At 45.9% G+C, this 21,896-nt stretch overlaps 1 protein-coding gene across 1 annotated transcript in view; it reads left to right on the top strand.

The window, feature by feature from the left end:
- Positions 1–1,364: 1,364 nt before the first annotated feature.
- The window catches only part of LOC8042552 (neuropilin and tolloid-like protein 2), a 263,775-nt gene continuing 243,243 nt past the window's right edge, over positions 1,365–21,896 (top strand). The window contains exon 1 of the mRNA XM_029988983.3: positions 1,365–1,953. Coding sequence (XP_029844843.1) covers positions 1,920–1,953 — 34 coding nt within the window. The 5' untranslated portion in view covers positions 1,365–1,919. The remainder of the gene's footprint in view (positions 1,954–21,896) is intronic.

Here is a 21,896-nt window from a genome sequence, read left to right on the forward strand (position 1 = left end):
GCACGACTTTGTACACCCTACGATAGTGCAGCACCGCGGTAGAGCCTTCGTCGGTTCTAGACAATGTCGTTGGAGTCGACGTCTTACGGCAAAGCCCATATAACATAGACGAGCTAGCTAAGTTTCAGTGAAAGGTTGTTGTCGTTTTTCTTTTTTGGAGATCATACCTTACTCACTCTTGTGCCATCCCAAGTTAGTTCAAAACATAGCACACGATTTAGGAGAGTTTCAAGGAAATACAAGGTGGAGTTTCATTTTTCTAATTTATTGACGTGCAATTTTGCCACATTTAGAGAAATCAGCTCCGTTTCTGCAATAATACCCCAACTACAATAATGGCTATGCGTGTATTTTATGTACTCGTAAAGTGAACTTAAAGATTTTTTTTTAATTTTTTGCCATTTTATATAAAGTTGTTTGTTACTAAATAGTTTGTGAATGTGTCTCTAAAACTTGTTTACTAGATGTGTTTCGTAGCTATCTATTTTTTTTTTGCATAGAAATCTGTTTAATTTTAATATTTAATATCATGGGTACATATTATAATCCTTTCTTAAAATAAGAAGAAACAATTGTTACTACGTGCAAGCTTCAGTGTGAAATTGACGGCTGTGCTAAGTGCCATGACGAAACGTTGGCTACTCCATACCTCGAACTTCAAAATTTCCTATCTCCAGAAATACATTAGTTGTGAGGTTCACATATAGCTGAATGCTGCTCACAAGAACGTGGCTTTCACATTTATATTTCGTAATAAATACACACAAAAGATATGACCCGGACCGGACCATCATTGTACGATCTGACGTGGAAACGCCCTCTATACGTTATCTAAATTGATAACGATTAAATTGAAGTTTTACTCTTGGTAGCAGATGGGAAAATGATTTCACCATATACGCAAGAGATATTAATATTGGTAATGTTTGTCACAAACATTGACGCAGGCATCGACATGCCCCCCCCCCCCCCCCCCCCCCCCCCCCCCCGGAGAACTTCTTAGCCTGCCTTTCCGGGAAAATGGAGTCTACGCCGCTGGACATGCCTAAGAGGTGCTGCTTGCAAGTTCGTTGGAGCGAACATCTCAAATGAAAACAGAACGAAGCGCGTGAATTGGCACTCTTCACTCAGAGCTGCTCAAGCACGACGACGCGTGGAGAAGTTAAACGGACTAAAATCAGGAACATTCCCGACCAGGGTCGGTGCCCTTCCTCTTTCGGAAGAGCCCAATCAGAAATGTTCGCTCGCTTGGTCCGCCCCGGCAAAGTTGTCCGAGCTCTTCTCGGCGAGAACGGATTCCGAGTGATGAGCGGCGTGGTGGTGGCGGTGGCGCTGCCCTCGTGCTTCCTCGAGACCTCGCAGAGGGCGCGCCGGACGTCAGCGGCGTCAGTCGAGGAGCCGAGCAGCCGGTGGGGGGGCACGCGTCCTCTGGAATCGCACGCCGCAGACCTCCACCTCAAGTCCGGTCGAACTCTCTCCCCCCACCCTTCCCCCAAGTTCCCCCGAATCCCCCCATCCACGCGACAAGCACGCCGATCAGGCCCCGTCCCGCACAACGGCACGTAAAAGCAGGGAGCGGCGACGTGGTCTCCGGGTCGCCATGTGAGCCGACGAGGTCGTTTTTTTTTCCTCTTGGAGGCCTAACGCTGCGATGCGGCTCGACGACGCTCGACGGAAGGTCCCCCAAGAGCGCAGGGAGTCTGGGCCGACGCCCACATCGCCACAGCGGATCGGTCGCAGCAGCGCAGGCGGGACGCCACCGCTCGCCGTGCTCTGCCTCTGCCGCCGTCCTCGCATGCCGGCCTCCGACAACGGCATGGGGTAGAGCCGCTCCCGGTGCGCGAGTGTGCCTGTGCCGCGCAGAGCAAGGGACTCTCTCCGACGGAGAACCAGCAGCGCGCCCCCTGACAGCCGGCCCAATGTGGGCTCCCTGCGACGGCCTGGCTGTGCGAGGTAGGTAACCCCGACACGCTTCCAGGGCTGCTGCCAACGCGACCGGCGTCTCGACCGCGTGTCGTGCGCCGGGTCCGAGCCCCCCTCATTCCGAGGAGCTCCTCGCCGGCGTGCCGGCTCCTGACCACGCGCTCGCGGGCGCTTCCCGCATCTTTCTACTTGCGCGGACTTTGTCGGTCGGAAGTTGGTCATTTCAAGTGTGCCGAAGTTGTTCGTGCTTCTACCGCCCACTCATGTTCCGACAGCTTTAGAAACGCTCGACTATGAGATATACACAATGCAGGAAGTGTCGAAAGGGGCAGTATGGCGATAGTCGAATGGATATAGTTGAAATCCGCTCTAATTAATACAAAGCAAAGACAGGGGAGGAGACAAGTTCAAACTTTATGCATATGAAACCACGTCTGAACTCGTCTTATCCTCGGTTTCTGGAAAAAAAGTATCCGAATTCAACCTTTGTTACCAAATAACTGCCAACACGTTTGATGTGGAAAATAACAGCCTTAGTATTTACTGTTTTTTCCTGCATGCTTGTAGTTTACACAATTTTCGCAATTAATAAGGGGGTACAATTGCGAATTCATGTGCTTGAACCTTACATCCGTACCTCTTCTACTCGATCTAAAAGATGCACGCATGACGCACATGCGAACAGTACACATAAGAACACGCGCGGACGCCAACATAGTTACCCATGCTATGTTATCACGCACGAACACACGCCACAAAGGGATCGCATGCTGTACTCGGTAGGCCCACAGACGCGTGCGTGTGCGGACGACATAAGTTTGGTCGATAGCGTTCGGGCAGTTATACCTGCGACACCAGGCCTTGGTGCTTAACCTTGTGTTATCGCCAGTTAGATCAAGGTGAGACCTCACACTGTACAGCGCACGGCGCAACCGAGTTGAATTATTTTATTCTCACATTTTAGGGTCACAGTTTTACCTTCCAACATTACAAACTTCACCAGCGATGTTTTGCTTTGTACTCCATATTTGATGGGTTGGTGTTACTACACGTGAGTGAACCCAGGTGCTACGTGGACACGAATGTGTCCGTAATGGATCGAGTTGGGATTGACCGATCGTCTGCACCTTGTCTCCTGCCTCAGTCTCCACCCCCTATCTTACACGCCCCTGCAAAATACCGGTCCGCTGATGTGGTATTCATATGAACACAGCCTGTGATCTTGTCGAGTGTGACAGCTGCGTGTAGGAGCAAGGAAAGAGCCATCCTCTACCGTAAAGCGTTTGGTGAATGCTATCGTAAACAGTTGACAAGCACGACGGTTTTTGGGTTATCATAATGCGATTGTAACATAAAAATAATGTGTGCCAAAGTGTACTGATGTAAAAAAAAATGGATCAGACTAACTGCAATGAATGTGATTTGGTTTGGTATGTTTATTTGCATCAGGTACTAAGGACGTAATACTGGCGGAATGTGGAAAATGCTGCCACAAGGGCAGCTTGACGAAGCTGTTCTTGTGACAGCTTTTTAAATAGTTCAAATAGTATGTAAATAATTACCATTTTCATTGATCTATTTTTTTTTCTTGTTTACCTAAGTTAATCTGCGACCCATAGTCTCCGGGTCCGTGTGGAATACGCGAAATCGGCGCTTTCTCGGCTACCGTGAAACCCCAGAGACAAGAAAAAGGTTTGAGCGTAAAGTCCTACAAATCGGTCACACGCGCCAGAAGTGTTTGCTCGTACAGTTGCAAAGCGACTTTCCACCTTTTTTCTGAGCGCTTTTGCTTTTCACGCGTTCCAAATGACGGATACAGTATATTGTCCATTCGTAGATTTACTCTCCCAACATACAAACACTCGAATACCCTAAACTTGCGGGTAGACACAAAAATAGACGAACAAGAAAGTATCTTACAAAGAAAACGATATCAATTCGCGTGTTTTTTTAACCAGCCCCACCTCTAGAGAGCACTAAAGCAAAATACAAGAAAAAGGCGATAACGAGTTTAAAACGCTACTCATAATAAGAAAACACCACGCGCATACACACGCAACGTTTTGCTATAACAAAACTAAATGCGGAGAGACTTTATGAAAAGTTTCTTCGACTGGGTTCGCTTGTGCTGTTCAGCATGCAATATACCTTATTGATTCAGCTACTCTCTGCGTCTAGACGGTGCCGCTTCTTGTGCAATTCACGCTTTCGATACGGCGACGATGAAGTATGAAACTGTGGAGGGAGGCTGTCCCCCCTAGCTCCAGTTTCGCATTTCACAACGCAGGGAACAAAGAACGTGTGCCGACAGATAAAGAAGACTCTTTCAATTTGGTGTTAGCAGTACCTCCGATGTGCCCACCGTTTCAGCTTCTAAGAAACATAAATTATGTACGAAAAAAAAAAAAAAAGCGCGCACGAAAGTACCGTCTGCAGGTGCACCTACCTTCTTGTTTTTTTTTTTAAAATCATTTTCTGCGCATTGAACCCGTCATGGTCGCGTCTCTTCTTTGTGCATTCTCTCCCTGCGTGTTCGCACTAGTCCATGTGTCCACCGCCATGTTCCGCAAACTTCAGGCCGTCACGTTTTAGAAGGTTGAGTTGTTCGGTTTTTCGTCAACCTCGTTGCTCGCCCCTTGCAAAAAACAACGACTACAAAAAAAAAAAAAGCAAAAAAAAAAAAAAAAAAGGTTGAGTAAACCGGTTTTTTATTCGAGTTACTATCCGACCAAAGTCTCGTGACATAGTAAGCTCCCAGGCTTTTGTTTCTCGGGAAGGGGCGGGGGGGGGGGGGGGGCACCTTTACTACTACCAGAATTACTAAGAAATGAATAAACGCAGTGAGCGTGTCTATGTATTCACGCTTCTTGCTCCGTGTTTGGTTCTTCGGCGTTTTCATTGGCTAACGCAGTAATCTCATTGGCTACGGAGCGATTGTAAAATGCTCGGGAGCTCGCAATGCTCTGCGTTTCTGCAGCTGTCATTGGCTATGGACATATTTAGGTGACTGCTACTGACATGGTCATTCTATATTGCAAAAGAGCAAAACAACCTTCTAACAAAAAAAGAAAAAACAGAAAAAAAAGCGTCGGGACATTAAACAAAACAATGCTTTGATCAAGGGTGACAGCAACGAACGGAACGGAAAGGGAGAGGTACAAATCACCTTGAGACGTGTCTGTCTTGCAGCACCAACAACGTTTTCAAGCCGAGTGAAAACGACGAAGCTCCGGTTCGAGGCATCAGCATGTCTCTCTGTCGTCGTATGTAGCTCGTTTTATTTATTTTTTTTTTTTGTACATTGCTTGGCCCGGTTGCGGCCATACGGGCGAAAAGGGGGTGGCTGGGGGTGCGTGCACGATGGGTGCCAGCACGCGTCGGCGGCGGCGACGACGACGGCGTGCGTGGCTCGCCTTCCTCGCCCGCGAATCCCGGAATAGAACGGTGCGTTGGAGAGGAGAGAGCAGCCGGTCGTCTTGGTCCACGTCGTCTTTGCTAGCTCTGCCGTACGAGCAGGCAGCTCACTTGTGTGTGTGTGTCTGTGTGTGTGCGTGCGTGTCTTTTCATTTTACAGACAGCGAGTGAAGGTTGAAATTCGTCGACAGGATACGCAACAACCGTTTTGGATTTTCTTAGGCTTACACGACCTCCCAGTAGGAATTTCAATTCGTTCCAGTCGAGAGACGGAATGATTTAAATACCATAAGGAAATGGTTTGGGGAAATATATATATATATATATTTATAGAGAGAGAGAGAGAGAGAGAGAGATAGGTCCTATATATATTATTTTTAGTTTTTTTAGCCTTGTGATCCGCGAGACTTTCTTCTGTCAACAGAAGTGACCATCTTTCTGTGTAATTCTCGGCAGTGCAGACGCGCGGACCTTTTTAACAAAGAGCGCGAGCTATAATTTGGCAATGCCGGTAATTGCAGAACACCGAAGAAGGTGCGAGTTGTCATTCATCGGTACAACTCGAGGTAGTAAAGACGGCGAAATTATACTCGAAATTGTATAAGCACCCGAGCCATCTCTTATTCGGAGTGTCGCGGTTGCTATGGCGATGGTACTCAGAAACCTTTCCGTGTTGATTGAACGGGAAACACGGGAATATTTCCTGAGTCGGGAAAAAATTCACATGAGCAAATTCAGCGTATTGGAGGAAAATACAGAAACCTCGCACGGCAGGATGTGCGGCAGTTCTGTTTTGGTATTTTTCCCCCTTTTTTTCATACACGTTTTATGCGTGATCAGCACTTACAAACGTTCCAAATTTTTTCCTTTGATGCATACTTGCTTCATATCCTCACCAGGTTGCACGTATACACACATTTCGAAAGCACTGAAAGCTGTCTGCATTACGCCGACCTGTTACCAAGATCGGAATGAAGACCCCTAAATCAACACCGTTGCAATTCATTATCATCTGCGCATTTATTCAACGAACATAGTTTTGTCTAATACAGAAATTCCAAAAAACCCTGTCTCATTTTTTTTTTTGTTTAATCATTATATGTATACTGTCTTGTAACATCGGGGAGCGAACACAGCGCGTAAAGAGGGCTACCCCTCAGTGCGATGAGGCTTGCGGCAGAGCACCCTTGCGGGTTAACGTAGCATTTATTACACGCGACTGTGTGAGTGCACCGAACGTATAGTGATAAGGCCGCGACCCGGATACTTAGACTTCGCATCCGCCCAGAGCGCATAGAAAAGATTTACCCGCCGTTATATCGGTATACAACCAACATCCATTTCTTCTTCTACACGTTAGCTTGAACAGACGTTTTGGTGCCCATGCGCTTGTGGAAACGAAACGTACGTTTGGGGCTTTATACGTCACTACATTGTAGCAGAACAGGAAAACTGAGCGTGGAGACTCCATGTATTACCAGATGAACCATTTAAGCATTCCAAATACCCAGTCGAAAAAAAAAAACAGTAAAAACAAATTTGACCGAATTCTTGACGTCTAGGTAGGGGCACCATGGCCATCAGAAGTACAGAGAGCGACGCAGTTAAAACGAACAACATATTCTTAGTTTTCCCCCTTTTCCTTTCAGAACTGAGACGCATTCATACAAGCTTCGATGGTGGTAGAATGCGCTCAGTTGGGACGAACTTGGGTAATATCTTTTTTTTATTTTTTTTATTAAAACCTCGTCACAAGGACTGCGTAAAACTGCCAATGTTGCATTTACGCTAAGTCTGTCACGCAGTGTACGTATTCTCTCTCCGCAGTTGCAAGAGCGCCGAGCTTCGCGGTCTCGTATCTTATTGCGAATAAATCAATCGAATCATAAACACAGCCGCGTTGAAAGTAGCGAGAAAAAAACAAAAGCTGCTTAATGATATGAGATGCAGGTGCATGGTTCAATTCAGCACATCTGACTTGTGGAGCTGTAGCCTCGGGTGTTCGCATGCTATACGATCGGAAAACTTGAGATATAGCATTTAATCTGGGTCCGCGGTACAAAGTGTCTGGTTCGCTATAAACAAAGTTGTTAGACCTTTGTCTGTTGATTTCAAAACTGATACCTTCCTATAACTCATGTGTGTGCTGGGCACTACTGATCTTATAAAATCAAAAACCACAATCAAACTCGTAAATGCTGCTCTAGAAAAAAAGTACCAACACCAACAACAATGAAACTAAATTAAACATAATAGGTAACAAACATAGAAAGATTTGTCTTATGTGAGTAATCATCGGCAGCTTGTACACGCTTTTTATTTTCTACTATATTATTCTGCTGAATTCTGACGCGTCGGAAGCATCTTAAAATCATAAACGTACACGCCCCAATTGGAGCGTGTGCAGAGAGTTAGCCGTCTGACTGGTTACAATTCTATCAAATCGAACGAAAGAGTAGTCACGCACACATTGGTTGTGTGTTTAAACCTAGTCTCAACGCGAGGAATTCCGCCGTAGTATTTTATTCATACAAACGCGTGCCCGGGAACGTAAAAAAAGAAAAATGATAAGGTGGTTCTTTTCTCTGTATATTTTTATGTCTGTTGAGAAGTCAGAAGTCCTTGCATTTGTTGTTTAATGCAATGTAATAACGTCTACTAACAAGCGACTCCATCTCTTCGGAAAACTAAAGTCACCACGATTCAATTCATGCGACTCCACCAAAGATAGGCGACACATCATCTGCGACTGCCGCGCGCTAGATACAGAACGAGCTACGTTCTCTAACACATTGAGGCCGCCTCACGTGTCCCCAGGAGATTCCAACGTTCCACTCTTCCCGACGGGCTCACGGGAGAAGAGGACTCGCATACGTAAGGCCCTAATCGACTTTTTAGAGGCAACAAATCACGGATCCAGGCACTAAATTGCAAATAGTTCAAGCCCACGCTACACTCTATGATGGATGAAAGCGGTGTTGATGTTCTGCTGTTGGCCGGGCCAGGCCTTTTGCGCTCGGGCCTTGGTGGATCCTCGGCTGAGTGAAGACGGGACCCTTCCGAGGAACGCACACTTGGGCCGGGATTTAGACCGGCGGGGGGAAACGGCCTATTGAACCCACCACACTGACTCGTATGTATAATACTAGATACCCATCATCACCTCCTAACTCCTGCATCCACCCCTCTTTATCTTCCCACCTCTGCAAGATAACGAATGTTCCCCCTCCATGAGGGACTAACTATTCGTTTTCAAACACCTCTTTCTGAATAATTGATTTTATAATAAAGACAATATATACACTTACACGGCAAGGAAAGGCTCGGTCCCAGAATTTGCAGAAAGAAATGGTGTCACAGAGATACTCAGTACAAACGCACCATTTGTCTGACGTCATAGAAAGGGAGGAATATTGGTCAGCGCCCCGTTGTTTCAAGACTGGCGCCCAGAAAATCAAGAATTTCCTAATACTCAATCAGTCTTGTGCACTGTCCATTAAGCGAAGAGTTTTCGTTTTTTGTGAGTCTTTATGCCGCTATTAATCCGCACCATTTTCAAAGACCGTGCTTGTTTCGAAAGGTGGTGTTTTATTTTCCCATGATATGGCTTGATGTAATTTCTTTTTTAAGTCTTTAACATTATGTATAAGGTTGCTGCAGATTGGACCAGGAGTCTGATTCGCTCACGATGAGGTCTGTTGCTATTGGTTCCGTTACGTTTCTCGTGTGTTCCACTAAGCTTGGAATCTGACACTGACTGGGTTTCTCGTCATATTTTCTGATGTTGTGTTTGCCTTACGCGCATGTATTATTGTCGCTCTCACGTAAAAATAAAACTGCGGAGTAAACAAGTAGCAAAGAGACGCATAAGCGGAGACAACATGGGTATGCACCGGTGTATCGAGGCTTTAACCGTGAGTTGCCTCGCTGTGGTAATTAGCAGCCGCTGACAACACTGAAACGTAGAAATAAAATAAATGCCACGCCGTCACATCGAGCGGACGTCGGAAAAAGCTCGAAAGTGCCTCGGCAGCAGGAGATCCATTAGGCGCGCAGTAGCGTTTAAGAAAATGGTAAATCTAGAAACGGGGGTTGGGTTTCGCAATCCAAAGAGGGCCATCAAGGCAAGCGCCAGAGCGCAAAAGTGCGGGCAGTATGCTTTCCAAATCCCGCCGAGGGTCTTCGCCTTACCAAAGAGCAGCAGAAACCCGATCTGTCCGGCTAAACCGCTTATGTCCAATGCAGTCTGATGCTCATTACGAGACAAATGGCCCCACAAAAACTTTAGTATGCAATTAAACGTCTTATTATAGTGATTAAATCCCCCGCCCCGCTCCCCCCCCCCCCCCCCCCCCCACCCCGCAAAAAAAAAAAAAAAAAGCAGCAAGAAAATTAAAGCCACGCCACTTTCTCGACCGTCAACATCCACAATACGTGAAACTGAGTTTGTGTTTCCTGTTTACCAGCCAGTAGTCTTATTTCTTTTGAGGCAGAGTCCTAAGATCGATTTCAGGCTTTTTGCTGAATCTCTTTTAGCCGGGGTTCGACTCAGGAATCCTTCGAACAGACCTTATTTACGTCGTACCTCATTAACTACAAGCATATGGAACTTCTGCTTACGTTTGGAGTACTACATCGTCGACGGATTTCCGTACAATTAAGACCATTTAGATCGTTCACGCTCGTTAAGAACCAAAATCTTACGTTAAAGAAATCACAACCAAAAAAGGAGACGCGTGGAACGAAGATCGTACTCGTACATTGTGGGCCCGCCATAGTGAACATCACCTAAAGTGGGATCGTTGACATGCATTGCTAAATTATAGGAAGTATAGATATCCTCTCGCTCTGTCATATCCGTGTCGTCGTTTCTTTTGTGGGAAAATAAGAGCTTTTTTGCCACGTGTTCGCAATCTCCTTTCGCCGTTAATGTTTTGGATAGACGACGTTTTTTTTGTGTTTTCTTTCTTTACACACTGGCGATTTTACTGCGACGCCCATTTCCCGTCCTCGTGTAGCGGGCAGCATTAAGGGCATTCAAGGCACCGGAACAAGCAGCCGTGAAAAGGACGCTCGAGTCAAGATCACGGCCGGCGGAGGGAGTACTGAACACGGAAGGGTGGATGCGGGCAGCGCGCCTCGATGCTGGTGCTTGATCCCTCGCTAATCCGTCGACAGGCAGTCCAGCTGCAATACAGTGGGCACACGGATTAGCGGAATTCCCTCGTAATCTTGTCGGAGCCAGGCCGGACATTGCACCTTTGACGAAGGAAGGATCCGGGCTGCACTGCTCGCTTCCAGGAGATCGCGCTTGCTTCGAAAACACGGGCGCCGGCGCGAGGGAGTACCGGCTCAAGGACGAGGTCTGCAGCGGATGTGATATTTGGCGATTGCTGCACGGGCCGCCTTTCCCGACGTCCTGGCTCCTGCACACAAACACGTCCGTGGAGGAGTGGCACTTCGAAGCAGACGTGTGCGCGCTCGTGCGCTGTGTTCCACACTCGCGTTACGGAGGCGTCATAGAGAAATAAATGTACTCCCACGTCGTCATCAGCACGAGCTGTAGGTGAAGCCTTCTGGTCTCTGATGAACAACGGTTTTGACAGTGCGAAAAAGAATCTGGCGAATTTTCGCTGGCAGCGCGCGGTGAAGAGCAGAGCACACAACTATGTCGTTTACCAGAGTGGAAGCTGAAGCCTCTGGATATTCGCTGCACGAAAACATTCATTCTTTGAAAGCATCAGTTCGGTGTCGGGGTGGATTTGATGTACACAAGTCCACAGCACACGACGGGACATAACTTTCGGCGTCTTTGTATACATCCCTTTATAAATATATAAAGGCGCCAAGCCATCAAAGTTATCTAAAAAAAGGTGTTGCAGCCGACGATAGAGTAAACTTTGGAGTAATAACTAGTCAATCGAAATAGAATATCTATTTTGTGGTAATGTACGGCGGGCGAATTACCTAATTATTTGCCCGCGACACCTAATCGTTACGGAACCAAACCACCAAACAGCGTGTTGCGTTTTTTTCTTCAGTATGCACGACGACATTCAATACTATCAGAACATCAACTGTGGGTGGTGGATTCTAGGCGCCTCGACAAGTTACTTTTTATATTAGTGAAATAAACTGACGCAACGATTATTCAGACAATGGAAACTAGTATAGATGGCAAAACGCTAGAAGAGCGATTTCTCATAAGTCTACTTACTACTGCACTGCCCTGATTGAGCGTTTTCCGTGGCTTACTCAAGAATATTGTGATAAAATAGTCGTCCGCCAGTTGTGTCATTGTGATGATCACTGCAATGTATACATATAAGAAAAAGGGTCAGGATCTCTTCTTTTCACTTGCTTTCGAAATCTGCCTTTTATCATGCACGATTTCCACAGAATAATTAAACAAATATACCCATATCGCGGCCTCCGCATACCACCTTATAATTAAAATACGTATATTGAAGCAAGTTTCAAAATCTCGTTCGTGTTGCTGTAAAAATAAATTATGCCTCACTCTTGTCCTTTTGAGAAGCCTCCAAAGCAGACACGACCAATCCTCGTGTAAAACAAATTGTGCTTTAAAAAAAAAAAAAAAAAAAAAAAAAACCGTCATTATGTTAGTTATTCTGGAATTAAGTATAGTGGCTGATGTCAAAAACGTCTGCATAAAACGTTGTTGAGTCAAAAATAATTTATTCACACGGGTAATATGGGCTTTAAACTTCTTTATTTAGTTTAACTATGTGTACCTGCGTGACGCTAAGTACACCTAATAAGACCCACAGGGAAGAATGAGAAGACACTCAAACACGTTCGATGTATACACAGAAAAAAAAAATCATTAGCTGTTTCATTTTCATCATGCTAGACTAGAATTAAAATGAAAGACTAATTAAGTGTAATCAGAAAAAAAAAATAATAACCCCGCGATAACCTCTTTGAACGCAGACAGAATAGCTCCATATACTAGAACTAAATCGGAAAATACGCATCAAGGGCTCCTGAGAATGCATAATTCAGCGCGTCTGGTTTGTTTTGTGAAGCTACGTCGCTGGCCCTATTTCAGGCACTTTTGGACACCGAACTCGAATTACTAATGTATAGAGGCAACGGGGACGGCAAAACATTAGTGCAGACGGTCAAGGCCAGATCTTGGTTATTGGCGTATTTTGAACGAGATGACGCGCCGCATTTGTGGCAGAAATTTGAAGTCATTTGAGCATCTTCAGGCATGACGGGATGGCACGATTTGTTTTCGTATGTAGAATGAATATGTGCTAATGAGGAACGAATCAAGAAAGCTGAAGAACGCCTGGCGTCGGTGTCTGTGAGCAAAACCGTTCTCACAACTGGCGATGGCGGTGAAAATTGACTGGATACCTCATCTTACAGTCGTGAAAACATACCAGTCAAAAGAGGAAGCGTAAAATCAGAACTAAAATAAATTTCTCTCGGACCGGTGGATTGCACCTAATTAAGTGGACTTAAAACTCTATTCATATAATTACTTAGTAGCAGGGGTCTTTTCGATTTTCTTCTGCTTGTGTAGCGTGCTCGCAAAGTTTTAACATCCGTCGCAGCTGACCACTCACTATAGTTTAGTGCATGGTTTATATTATATTTTAGAAGTCTACTTCCTACATCAGATTTAAGTTTTAAAAATCACGTTTTGTATTTCGGCTACCTGTAATAAGTTATGCCGGATAAATTTGCATTTGTGATGATGTGACGGCCACTATCGTGCCGAAAGAAGTATGGTACACGTACTTAAACTGAAATGAGGAAATTCATTACTAGAGGCGCAGCGCAACGGGTGAACTTTGCTGGCCGTCCCTTGATTAGTGACGCGTTCCTTTACGCCGCACATTTGGGGATAAACTTCAAAATTTCATCTAATATTTTTCCATGCTTCTGCCTTTAAGTGATATGAGCGGATCCTAAATAATTGAGGAGCGATGCTTAGTATATGCCTTCCTTTTACGCCTTCATTGTACAGTGTGTGTGTGCCTATATTTCTGGAAGGGGGTGCGTGCGTTCTTGTATATGCATGTGTGTGCTTGTGTGTGCTTGTGTTTGCGTTTATGTTTGCGTTTTAAAGTAAGAATTCTCCTTTTCAAGGAGATCAACGCCTCCCGAGACAATCCCAGCGGGTATCATCATGAAAGGGATAATCATCTATATTACAATAGTTTCTGAAACGAAAGCCTTCGCTACTCCTAGCGCAGCGTGGCGAAGTATTTTCAAAAATTTTCACAGTTCAGCCGCTGCTGAGAAGTGATTTTGAGAAAACGTTACCGCATTCACATTCTCGCTCGTGCAACGCTTAATCATTCCCGATGACATGTTCGACGAACGCGCTCTAAGCGCTCGCACAGTACCTCGACCCGGCAGGACCACAAAACCGGTTAATTCGTGGGGCGGCTCTCAGGCTTGCTAGTCGTTAAACTGAGTGAATATTAATTCCACGCGAGGCACGCCCAGCTTCGCGCGATTCGTGTCGTCACCTTCTCTCCCACGTCACACCACCTTTGAGAGCGACACGACAGCGAAGGCTTTTGGGACCTGTGTCCACCGGATGCTATGCCCTCTTTTGAGCCTGCCCCGTCTCGTCGATGAACAGCTTGGCATTCAGAAAGTCTTCGACCGTGCTTCCTTTCAAGGAAGGGTTCGCGGACGATGGTGCCACGTTGCGATCGGGATGACCCATAGACGTATCGCGGGTTGGACGGGGGACGGGGCCGCTGATAGCTTTACTTGCGTTCATCGCGGCCTGCTGGAACGCGTTGTAATACTAGCTTCCGACCGGAGGCGCTGCGTCACGCGCTACAATGGGCCGTGTAGCGACAAGCGACAAAATCTTTAGGATCCCATCTTGGCCCGGCCGAGATTTAACTCGATCGTCTCAGTGTGCCGCGTTCGACATGGCTGCCCACTTCGACGCAGAGGGGTTGACTTTCCGCGCAACGGCTCGTTCGTTAACGTAGCCGACTCTTTGGGGCTTGACTGTTAGGACGACTGACTGTTTGTGTAACTGTGAACATTTCACGGTGCTCTACGTTTGTCAAATGGCGCCACGGACTTTGACATATTGGTGCGTTATTTCTCTTCGGTTTAAGTTCGAGAACAATTTGGTCTATATTGACAAATGATGTAACTCATGATCTCTAAATAGTTCTCTTGTTCTAGCTTTTCTTTACATCCTCGTTTCAAAGGCTAGAAGTCTGAAAAAGTGCATAATAAGCGCGGTGCGCGAAGCCTCTAATAAGTCGTTTGTGCACTGGTTAATTGGTAATTAATTATTTAAATTTAATTTTTCAAATTCAGAATGAAAAGGACGTGACTATACATTGGAGGTATGCCGATGCAAGTAGCTCACTTAGCTCAATTAAGCCGTAGAACGAAGTTCACTAGTTAGTTTTGCGTGGATAGCGTACGGGCACGCGATATCTCAACATTTTGTCTACCTCCTATCCCTTTTCAATAAGTACTTAATTTAGGCTCAGTCTCGTACACCCTAAAAAAAGACACGTTGTTTGCTGCGGACATGATGACAGAATTATGTGCTTCCTACATATGCATGCTCAGAACATGTCTGCCGATAGTTCTTGCATTACGCGTTAACCACGGCTTTCGTCGCACAGAATGTTCTTATTATACTTCGTTTCACCTTCGGTCCGAGCGCGGCCGATGTTATGAGCCGAAGGGCCAATCAAACAGCGAAAGAGACACAACGTCATGGCATGCTTTCTGCAGTTGATAGGACCAGCCGGTATTCGCCGTTTCTCTGTGCGCGCTCCTCTGCCGGCTAGTTCTATAAAGCGCAGAGAGCACGCCATGACGCTGCGCTTTTTGCGCAGTTTGATTGGCCCTTCGGCTCATAACATAGGGCGCGCTCGGACCTAAGCTGAAACGAAGTATAGACTTTGAGGTGGTCATGGCGATGAACTCCGGTTTGGAGTCGTACCTCGGTCAGCGGGGCTGCCTTTCTCTGTTCGCTACCGCAGCGTGTCGTCCCCCGTCGGACACGCGTTCCGTGCGGCTTGTCGGCGGTGCTTCGCGTGTCACGCGCAGTGCTTTGTGGAGGCAGTTGCAGAAAGCCTGTCTGTCGCCGGCGTCCTAATGGCGACCGAAAGCGGCCTCCGGAGCGACGGCAGCGTTGCCTCGCTCATTCGTCGAGCCCCAATCTGTTGCCGTGACGACCAAGCCCGCAGCGACTGCGCGACAGCTCGCGCTAATTGGTGCAGGGCGACAAATCAATTTGACCCTTTCGGGCGAGTAATAAGACGGCCGTTATGCAGCCCCTCGACTCCGCTGGGGTGGTCGCTTGCTCCGGTGCTTCTTCGAGCAAGCACTCCGCGCAAGGGCATCGCAGCTCACATTCATTTGCTTTCTCGAGAAAATATCGGGGCGCACTGATGTCGGTTCGCCCTTTTCGAGACCTTTTTCGAATTTTGGGACGTTACGGCTTCCACAAAGAACAACTGCCGAACATTGCAATGCGTTTATTTTTTATTTTTTTTTATTAGCTAGCGATCTTGAATTTTTGCGCTTAGACTTGGCTCGCGCTGGATCGTCGATTCTCAGACTGCCTTTGGTCTATCTGCCGTTGACGTCTTCTGGATACGCCGATGAATCAGTCTTTGATCGACAGAATTTCGCAATGTGGATGTTGCTCAATAGCAACGCACATTTAACCACGAAAAGCTTGCCGTTTCAAAACGAACACATTTTAGCGTTACTTTGGTCCCATACGCGAGAATAAAAGAACAATTGTCGTACGCAAAATACGTTATCGGGTCGATAAATCTCGGTACGATCGTTTGTGTAACCGGACGATCGCGTGTATTGCAAAAGGTATGGAGATTTTGTCAGGTTGAACCGGGGTATACTGCCGCAAGTTTTGTTAGCAAGTGCGTGTGTCGAGGAGTTTTACCGCAGCTGGTGCTGCGATCCAACAGAGCCAATCAATCGTAACCAAAAGTGCACCGTCATGCTGCTCGTCGTCTTTGCGCGTTTGTAATTAAAGCACCTAACGTAGTTTTTCCTTGTCTTTCACCTCTTCGTTCTCTACGCTGAAAACAATATACTGTTCGAGCGGGAACGTCCTTCATTGTCGCTGTGGTCACGCGATTGCTTACGCCAGCCAGTGGGTAGAGTGCCTTCATACACACGCGCGCTTTTGCTTGAGTGCTGACATCTCAGCCATTTTTCCGCCGAATCGTTTTTTTATGCATTTTGAAGCGCGCGCAATCTGGTGTCACTCAGCTCGAGCGCGTAGCTTTGGCTAATGCATAGGCGCCATTTCACCGCCCAAGTCACGCACCGAGTGCGCCAGAGCGTCACGCGCTGGCACATTCAAGGCAACAATGAATGTCTTCACCCTTAGACAGACAGACATGTAGGCACCCTACCAGTGGGAGCAATGATGCGCCAGGTGCGAGCGAGCCTGCTGCGGCGCAGACTCTATCGCAATGCAGCCACCAGTGTTTCGAGATGCATACCGAGTGAACGAAATCCGCTCTATAAATGTGACGGGAGAGACGTCGCCGTCAAATTTAGCGCACTGCTGGCCGTGTCAAGTGGTCCCGTGACCGCCTCACCTGACGCCAATGAGGTCGCCTTCGTGTATTTTTTTGTCATTTCTTTGTGTCAGTCGTTTTCTACAGAGCGAGTCTACGTCTACGTTAAAACTGGTATGTGTTATGTTTTTGTTACTAAACGAAAAAAAGAAGAAAGAAACAAGCTCAAATACGATTGTTTCAAGGATGGAATATAACTGGCGACGGGTTCGGCTAGGTCACGATCGTATAATCCCCTTACGATGTTGTCAACCTTCTGCAAGTAATGGTGTAATTGGTATGATAAAAGTGCTTCGTTCCTTTCCCCTCTTTAGGTGATGGGCTACAAGCGGCGAATCTATATGTATTCGTGAAGCTTCGGTGATTTACTTTTTTTTTCTCTCTCTCTCTTTTTCGAGCTGTTCTTTCCCCAGAGCCAATTTCATTCCCACTACTAAAATGTATCGGATAGGACCGACGGAACACAGCAGCTCCGAATTTCGGTTCAACGACGCTGTTTCTTTCTAAGGCCACCCCCCGGCCCAGATTGTTTTCTGTGTGTGTGTACAGACATAACACGACCTGTGCACTTTCTTTACGTATACACTATGCGAATACGTATGCGTTTCAATTTGCCAAAGTTGCCGGAATGGCTTATATTTAGTTGAATCGGCGTGGTGACCATCAAAACCAAAAGCCGTCGGTGCGAAGGCACATAATTTCTCCTCCGTCTCGGAACCTCGACGGAGATGAAGTCTTGTCGACTTTAGAGCGCGTAGCAAAATAAATAAATAAATAAATAAAATAAAAAAAATGCACGCAAAATAAGAAATGAAAATTGTATAGAGGGTGCGAACAAGCGCTAAAGTGCTCAACGAAACCCGAAGGAAATAAAGTAAGCTGACCAGAGAAGGGCGAGGAGGCCAGTCAGGGGGCAATCTACATTTTGGTGCTTCTCTCCACGGTCACGAACAAGTCACGAAATTCGTCGCGACACATTTGCTCCGGCCGTTTCGCCTTTTCCCCCTCTGTTCCCCTTTTTAAATATCTATTGTTTCATATTTGTGGGTGTTACGTTTTCCTTCTTTTGTCGAACGAGAGCAAAGAAAAGCTGCGCCATGGACGGTCGTTCGGTCCGAACAAGAGCACGTAGACGCCATCTTTTATTTCTCTATTTAGTATTCAAAGAACGATAGTAAGGAAACTTGCAAAACGCCGAAAAGAAATGAGCGAAGAAAAAAGAAGAGGAGAGAAAAAAAAAAGGAGACCCAATACGCCATTGCGAAAGTAATATTCGAACGAAGCGCGAATACCGTTGTGCCATTGCTACGGGTTCCACGTCCTTTTGCACCTTTCTCGATCTAGCTGTTTTGTGTACATGCATTTACTCGACTAGCTTCAGAATCACGTGCATGACCTACTATGCCGCTGCTATAAACTATATAAAAAATATAAACGTTTGTTAACGTGTATATTATAGTTTAGATGCCTAGCGTTATATTTACGTTTCATGAGAATATTTTCTTAATCTGTACACGTACATTAATACCAATTAATATACATCGATATAAATTCATATAAATATGAGATTAACAAGGAAGAGAATACAAAGCTAGCACATTTCCATGCACACCTTCATCTGATACACAGCGTAACTTGTATTACCACACTGATCATACATACACACTGTGCTGTCAAATCAATGCATACTCCTCACACAAAAAAACACACACACAGACACAAAAAAAATCTCTAACCACTTATCCACAGTTCCAAATGAGAGTTGTTGCATTTCTAAATATATTAATAAGTAAATGCACTCTTGCGTGTTCTCACGAGCACATGCCAAATCCATCCGTAAGGGAATGATCTATGTTATATACGCAATCACGCGCACGCGCACTTGTCTACTCACCTCCGCGTGCATATTCACACATACAAAGCGCAAGTTAGTTTGTGCACAGTGTGCACGTACCATTGAAAGATGCTCACTCACGTGAGTCGACCGGAGTAGCTCTGACTATTCTGACAAATTTATGTGGCAATGGAAATAAAACCAAACAAAAAATGCACATTTAACCATAGGCGCGAAATATAACAAACTAAAAAAAAAAAAACGACGAAGAAATAAAACGCAACAAAAGCCCGGAGGCAGCCTTAGGTGATCGCCAAGGTTTGAAACGGACAAGCAAAAGGGCGTCAACGGAAAATGTGAGGCCAAACTCCTGGCAGTGAATTTTCGTACATGCACGCACTTTCGTCTTGACGGTTTTATCCGACTTGCCGAGTCTGGCGGCCGTTTCCCGGTCGCCGGGCACCTGGCCGTCTTTAAACTCGTCTCGGCGTTGCAGCCCCTCTTTCGAGACGGCTCGCTCGTTCGCCCGTCTGCCCGTTTCGCCGACGCGCGAATGTTGCGCTTCGGGTCTTGCCTTCGCCCCGAGAGTGAAAACAGCTGCTCTGAGTGTCTGAGACAGAAGAACCGTTAACTCGTTCGGAGAAGCGAAGGAAACATAGACACGCAGACCGAACAAAATGTTTTAACGTCGAACCTGTTTGAACACGATGGGACACACCCGAAATTCGTAGAGTAAAACTTTGGGGACAATGTAACACGCTGTTCGAAGTAAGGCACACGAGTCACCCGGAACTCGTGGTCCCACCGCTAGGACATCATACATAAAAGACAGTCTGCCTGAGGTCTTCCTTGTATGACGGGCCCATTGGTGACACGCACATTGTCTGCAAACATTTTCAAAGGACGTATAGAGCAAACATGCTTCGAAGATGCTTCAGAAGTGTCCGAAGATAATTCTGCCATCGTGTCTGCAGCGTACACCGCGTCTTTTGTATCATGTACAGTCTACCACAATACGAAAGACCCATTCACCCAAACCTTTTCTCTTTTTTTTTTTTTTTTGCGGCGGTTTTAAATCACGCTTTGGCCAGGCTCATATTGTTTCTCGAGGAAGAATAGAATGAAGGTTTATCTCTTTCCCGTGTTGGGGAACATATTCTTGGGGAACATAATCTTGTTTCTCTCGGACGTTCCTGGTCATTGGCTACTATGCGGAGCGCAAGTTCGTCTGCTTCTTGCACATGTGTTGCAATGATGTCAGAACGCCGAGCTCTTATTGGCTGATTGAACAAAATAGTGGGTAGACCTCGAGGCATCTAGGATTGAGGTCTACCCACTATTATTTAAATAAAGGCCAATCAGAGCTTGGCATCAGTCTGACGTCACCGCAACTCCTGCGCAAGCAGGAGAAGACTCGCTTTTCGCATAGTCACTGACAGAATGAGAACGGCAGGGCGTGCCTTTAAACGCCCGGCCTCCAGTACCCACTCGATGCCTTCCGCTCTGCTTTGGCTGCGCCTTCGAGGTGCACTGGATGCCGAAGCGTTGTCGAAAATATATATGAAGCTCTGCACTGGAGGCTGGACGGACAACCGAAGCTCCTCCCCACCGTTCTCCCCTTGTGCGTGACTATGGATGACTAATGACCAGCCATCGGCTCTATTTGGAGGCGTAATGTTTGGACCAAGTTTCTTGGCTGAGCTCGGTCGGTATTTCGGTTCATGTTGATTTTTTATACATGTGCTTATATCTTTAAAATGGTTCGGTGTTCGATATTAAGACGGCTAGACACACTTATGTGTGCCAGGTGCTTCCTTGAGTGGAGCTGTATGAATAACGACGATCTGAACTATCGTGATTAAGGTCCCATGTGCGGCATATCATAATACTTTTCTATAATGATTTCTCGTTTACTGAGATAGCTGACTTAGTATATAGATATACATATATATACATTTTGAGCGTGCGCAGAAAGAAGTCGACAGACACAAACGGCATTGAAACACGAACTGTTCTCCGTCTCTGCTGTGCGTTATCTGTGTGTCCCTAGTTTCATCTCGCTTTCGAAAATTGCCATGAAGGAAAAAAAAAAAAAAAAGAAACGCTAAACTAACACATCGTTTCGCTTCTTTCTGTCCACATAATGTTGCAACTTATATTCACCGCAAGTGCCTGTTTCAAACTTTCGCATTGTATGAAGGGCGGGATGGCTTAAATGGGTTCCCTTCTGAAAACCTATTTACTAGTGCTCCTACTGATTTCACCACACTTTTATCTTCTAAGTGCGATATTTAATTGAAATGTCGGTTCCTTGCATTGTTTTTTTTTTTTTTTTTCGTACTTTGTCTAGAGCAGTTCTTTTCAAGCTGAAGGATATTGCTCGAGGCTGCAAAAAGGGTGATCAGGCAGTCGAGCTGATTAGGAAACACCATAATCCAAAGCGGTTACATTATGATGCCTACGCTGTAGCTTCCTTGTAAAACAAAAGTCACGATTCGAGGATCTTACAGCATCCTGTTTTTTTCACCCTCTAAATTTCTCATTTGAGCGCTTCTAGCGTGCTCCAGTTAGGCAATGCAAATTTTAAATTAGATGTTTAGACAACGTGAGGTTGACCTGCTATTGTATGGCGCGCTGGTTCACGTTGTGAATGAGAAATGTAGCCAGTGTTGTTAGATTGCTGGCCTGGGGTCTTTGACGTGCTTCGGCTAATCTATGATTCAGTTAGAAATTAATTATTAAATGGATAAGTAAATGAATGTGAGATGAGAAAACGAACAAGTGAACCATTCTCCATGTGCTAGTCTGGTGCTTTATACTCAAACACGAGTCAATGTGTCTGATCGTGCGAGGACGTATACCGAAGGTGGCCACCGATGGCCACCGATTTAGGCAACGCATAGTTAAAACAAATGAGCACATGGACAACTTTCGTGTCCACTCCGGTTTAGTTTCAGACGTTCACGACACGTGGTGTACCAACCTTAAAGGGATTGCCCGGTGAAATCCGAAAGTTACTAAGCTTTTGCGCTGGTCACATAGAATGCGCCTAAATAAGTCACTTTTGATATTTATTTCATTAAATGACGCTCCAATATTTGTTAAGTCAATAATGAACTTCAATACGAAACTGCACGCCA

This window comes from Ixodes scapularis, unplaced genomic scaffold (genome assembly GCF_016920785.2).
Source record: "Ixodes scapularis isolate PalLabHiFi unplaced genomic scaffold, ASM1692078v2 PGA_scaffold9__187_contigs__length_104089568, whole genome shotgun sequence".
In the NCBI taxonomy this organism is placed as follows: Eukaryota; Metazoa; Arthropoda; class Arachnida; order Ixodida; family Ixodidae; genus Ixodes; species Ixodes scapularis.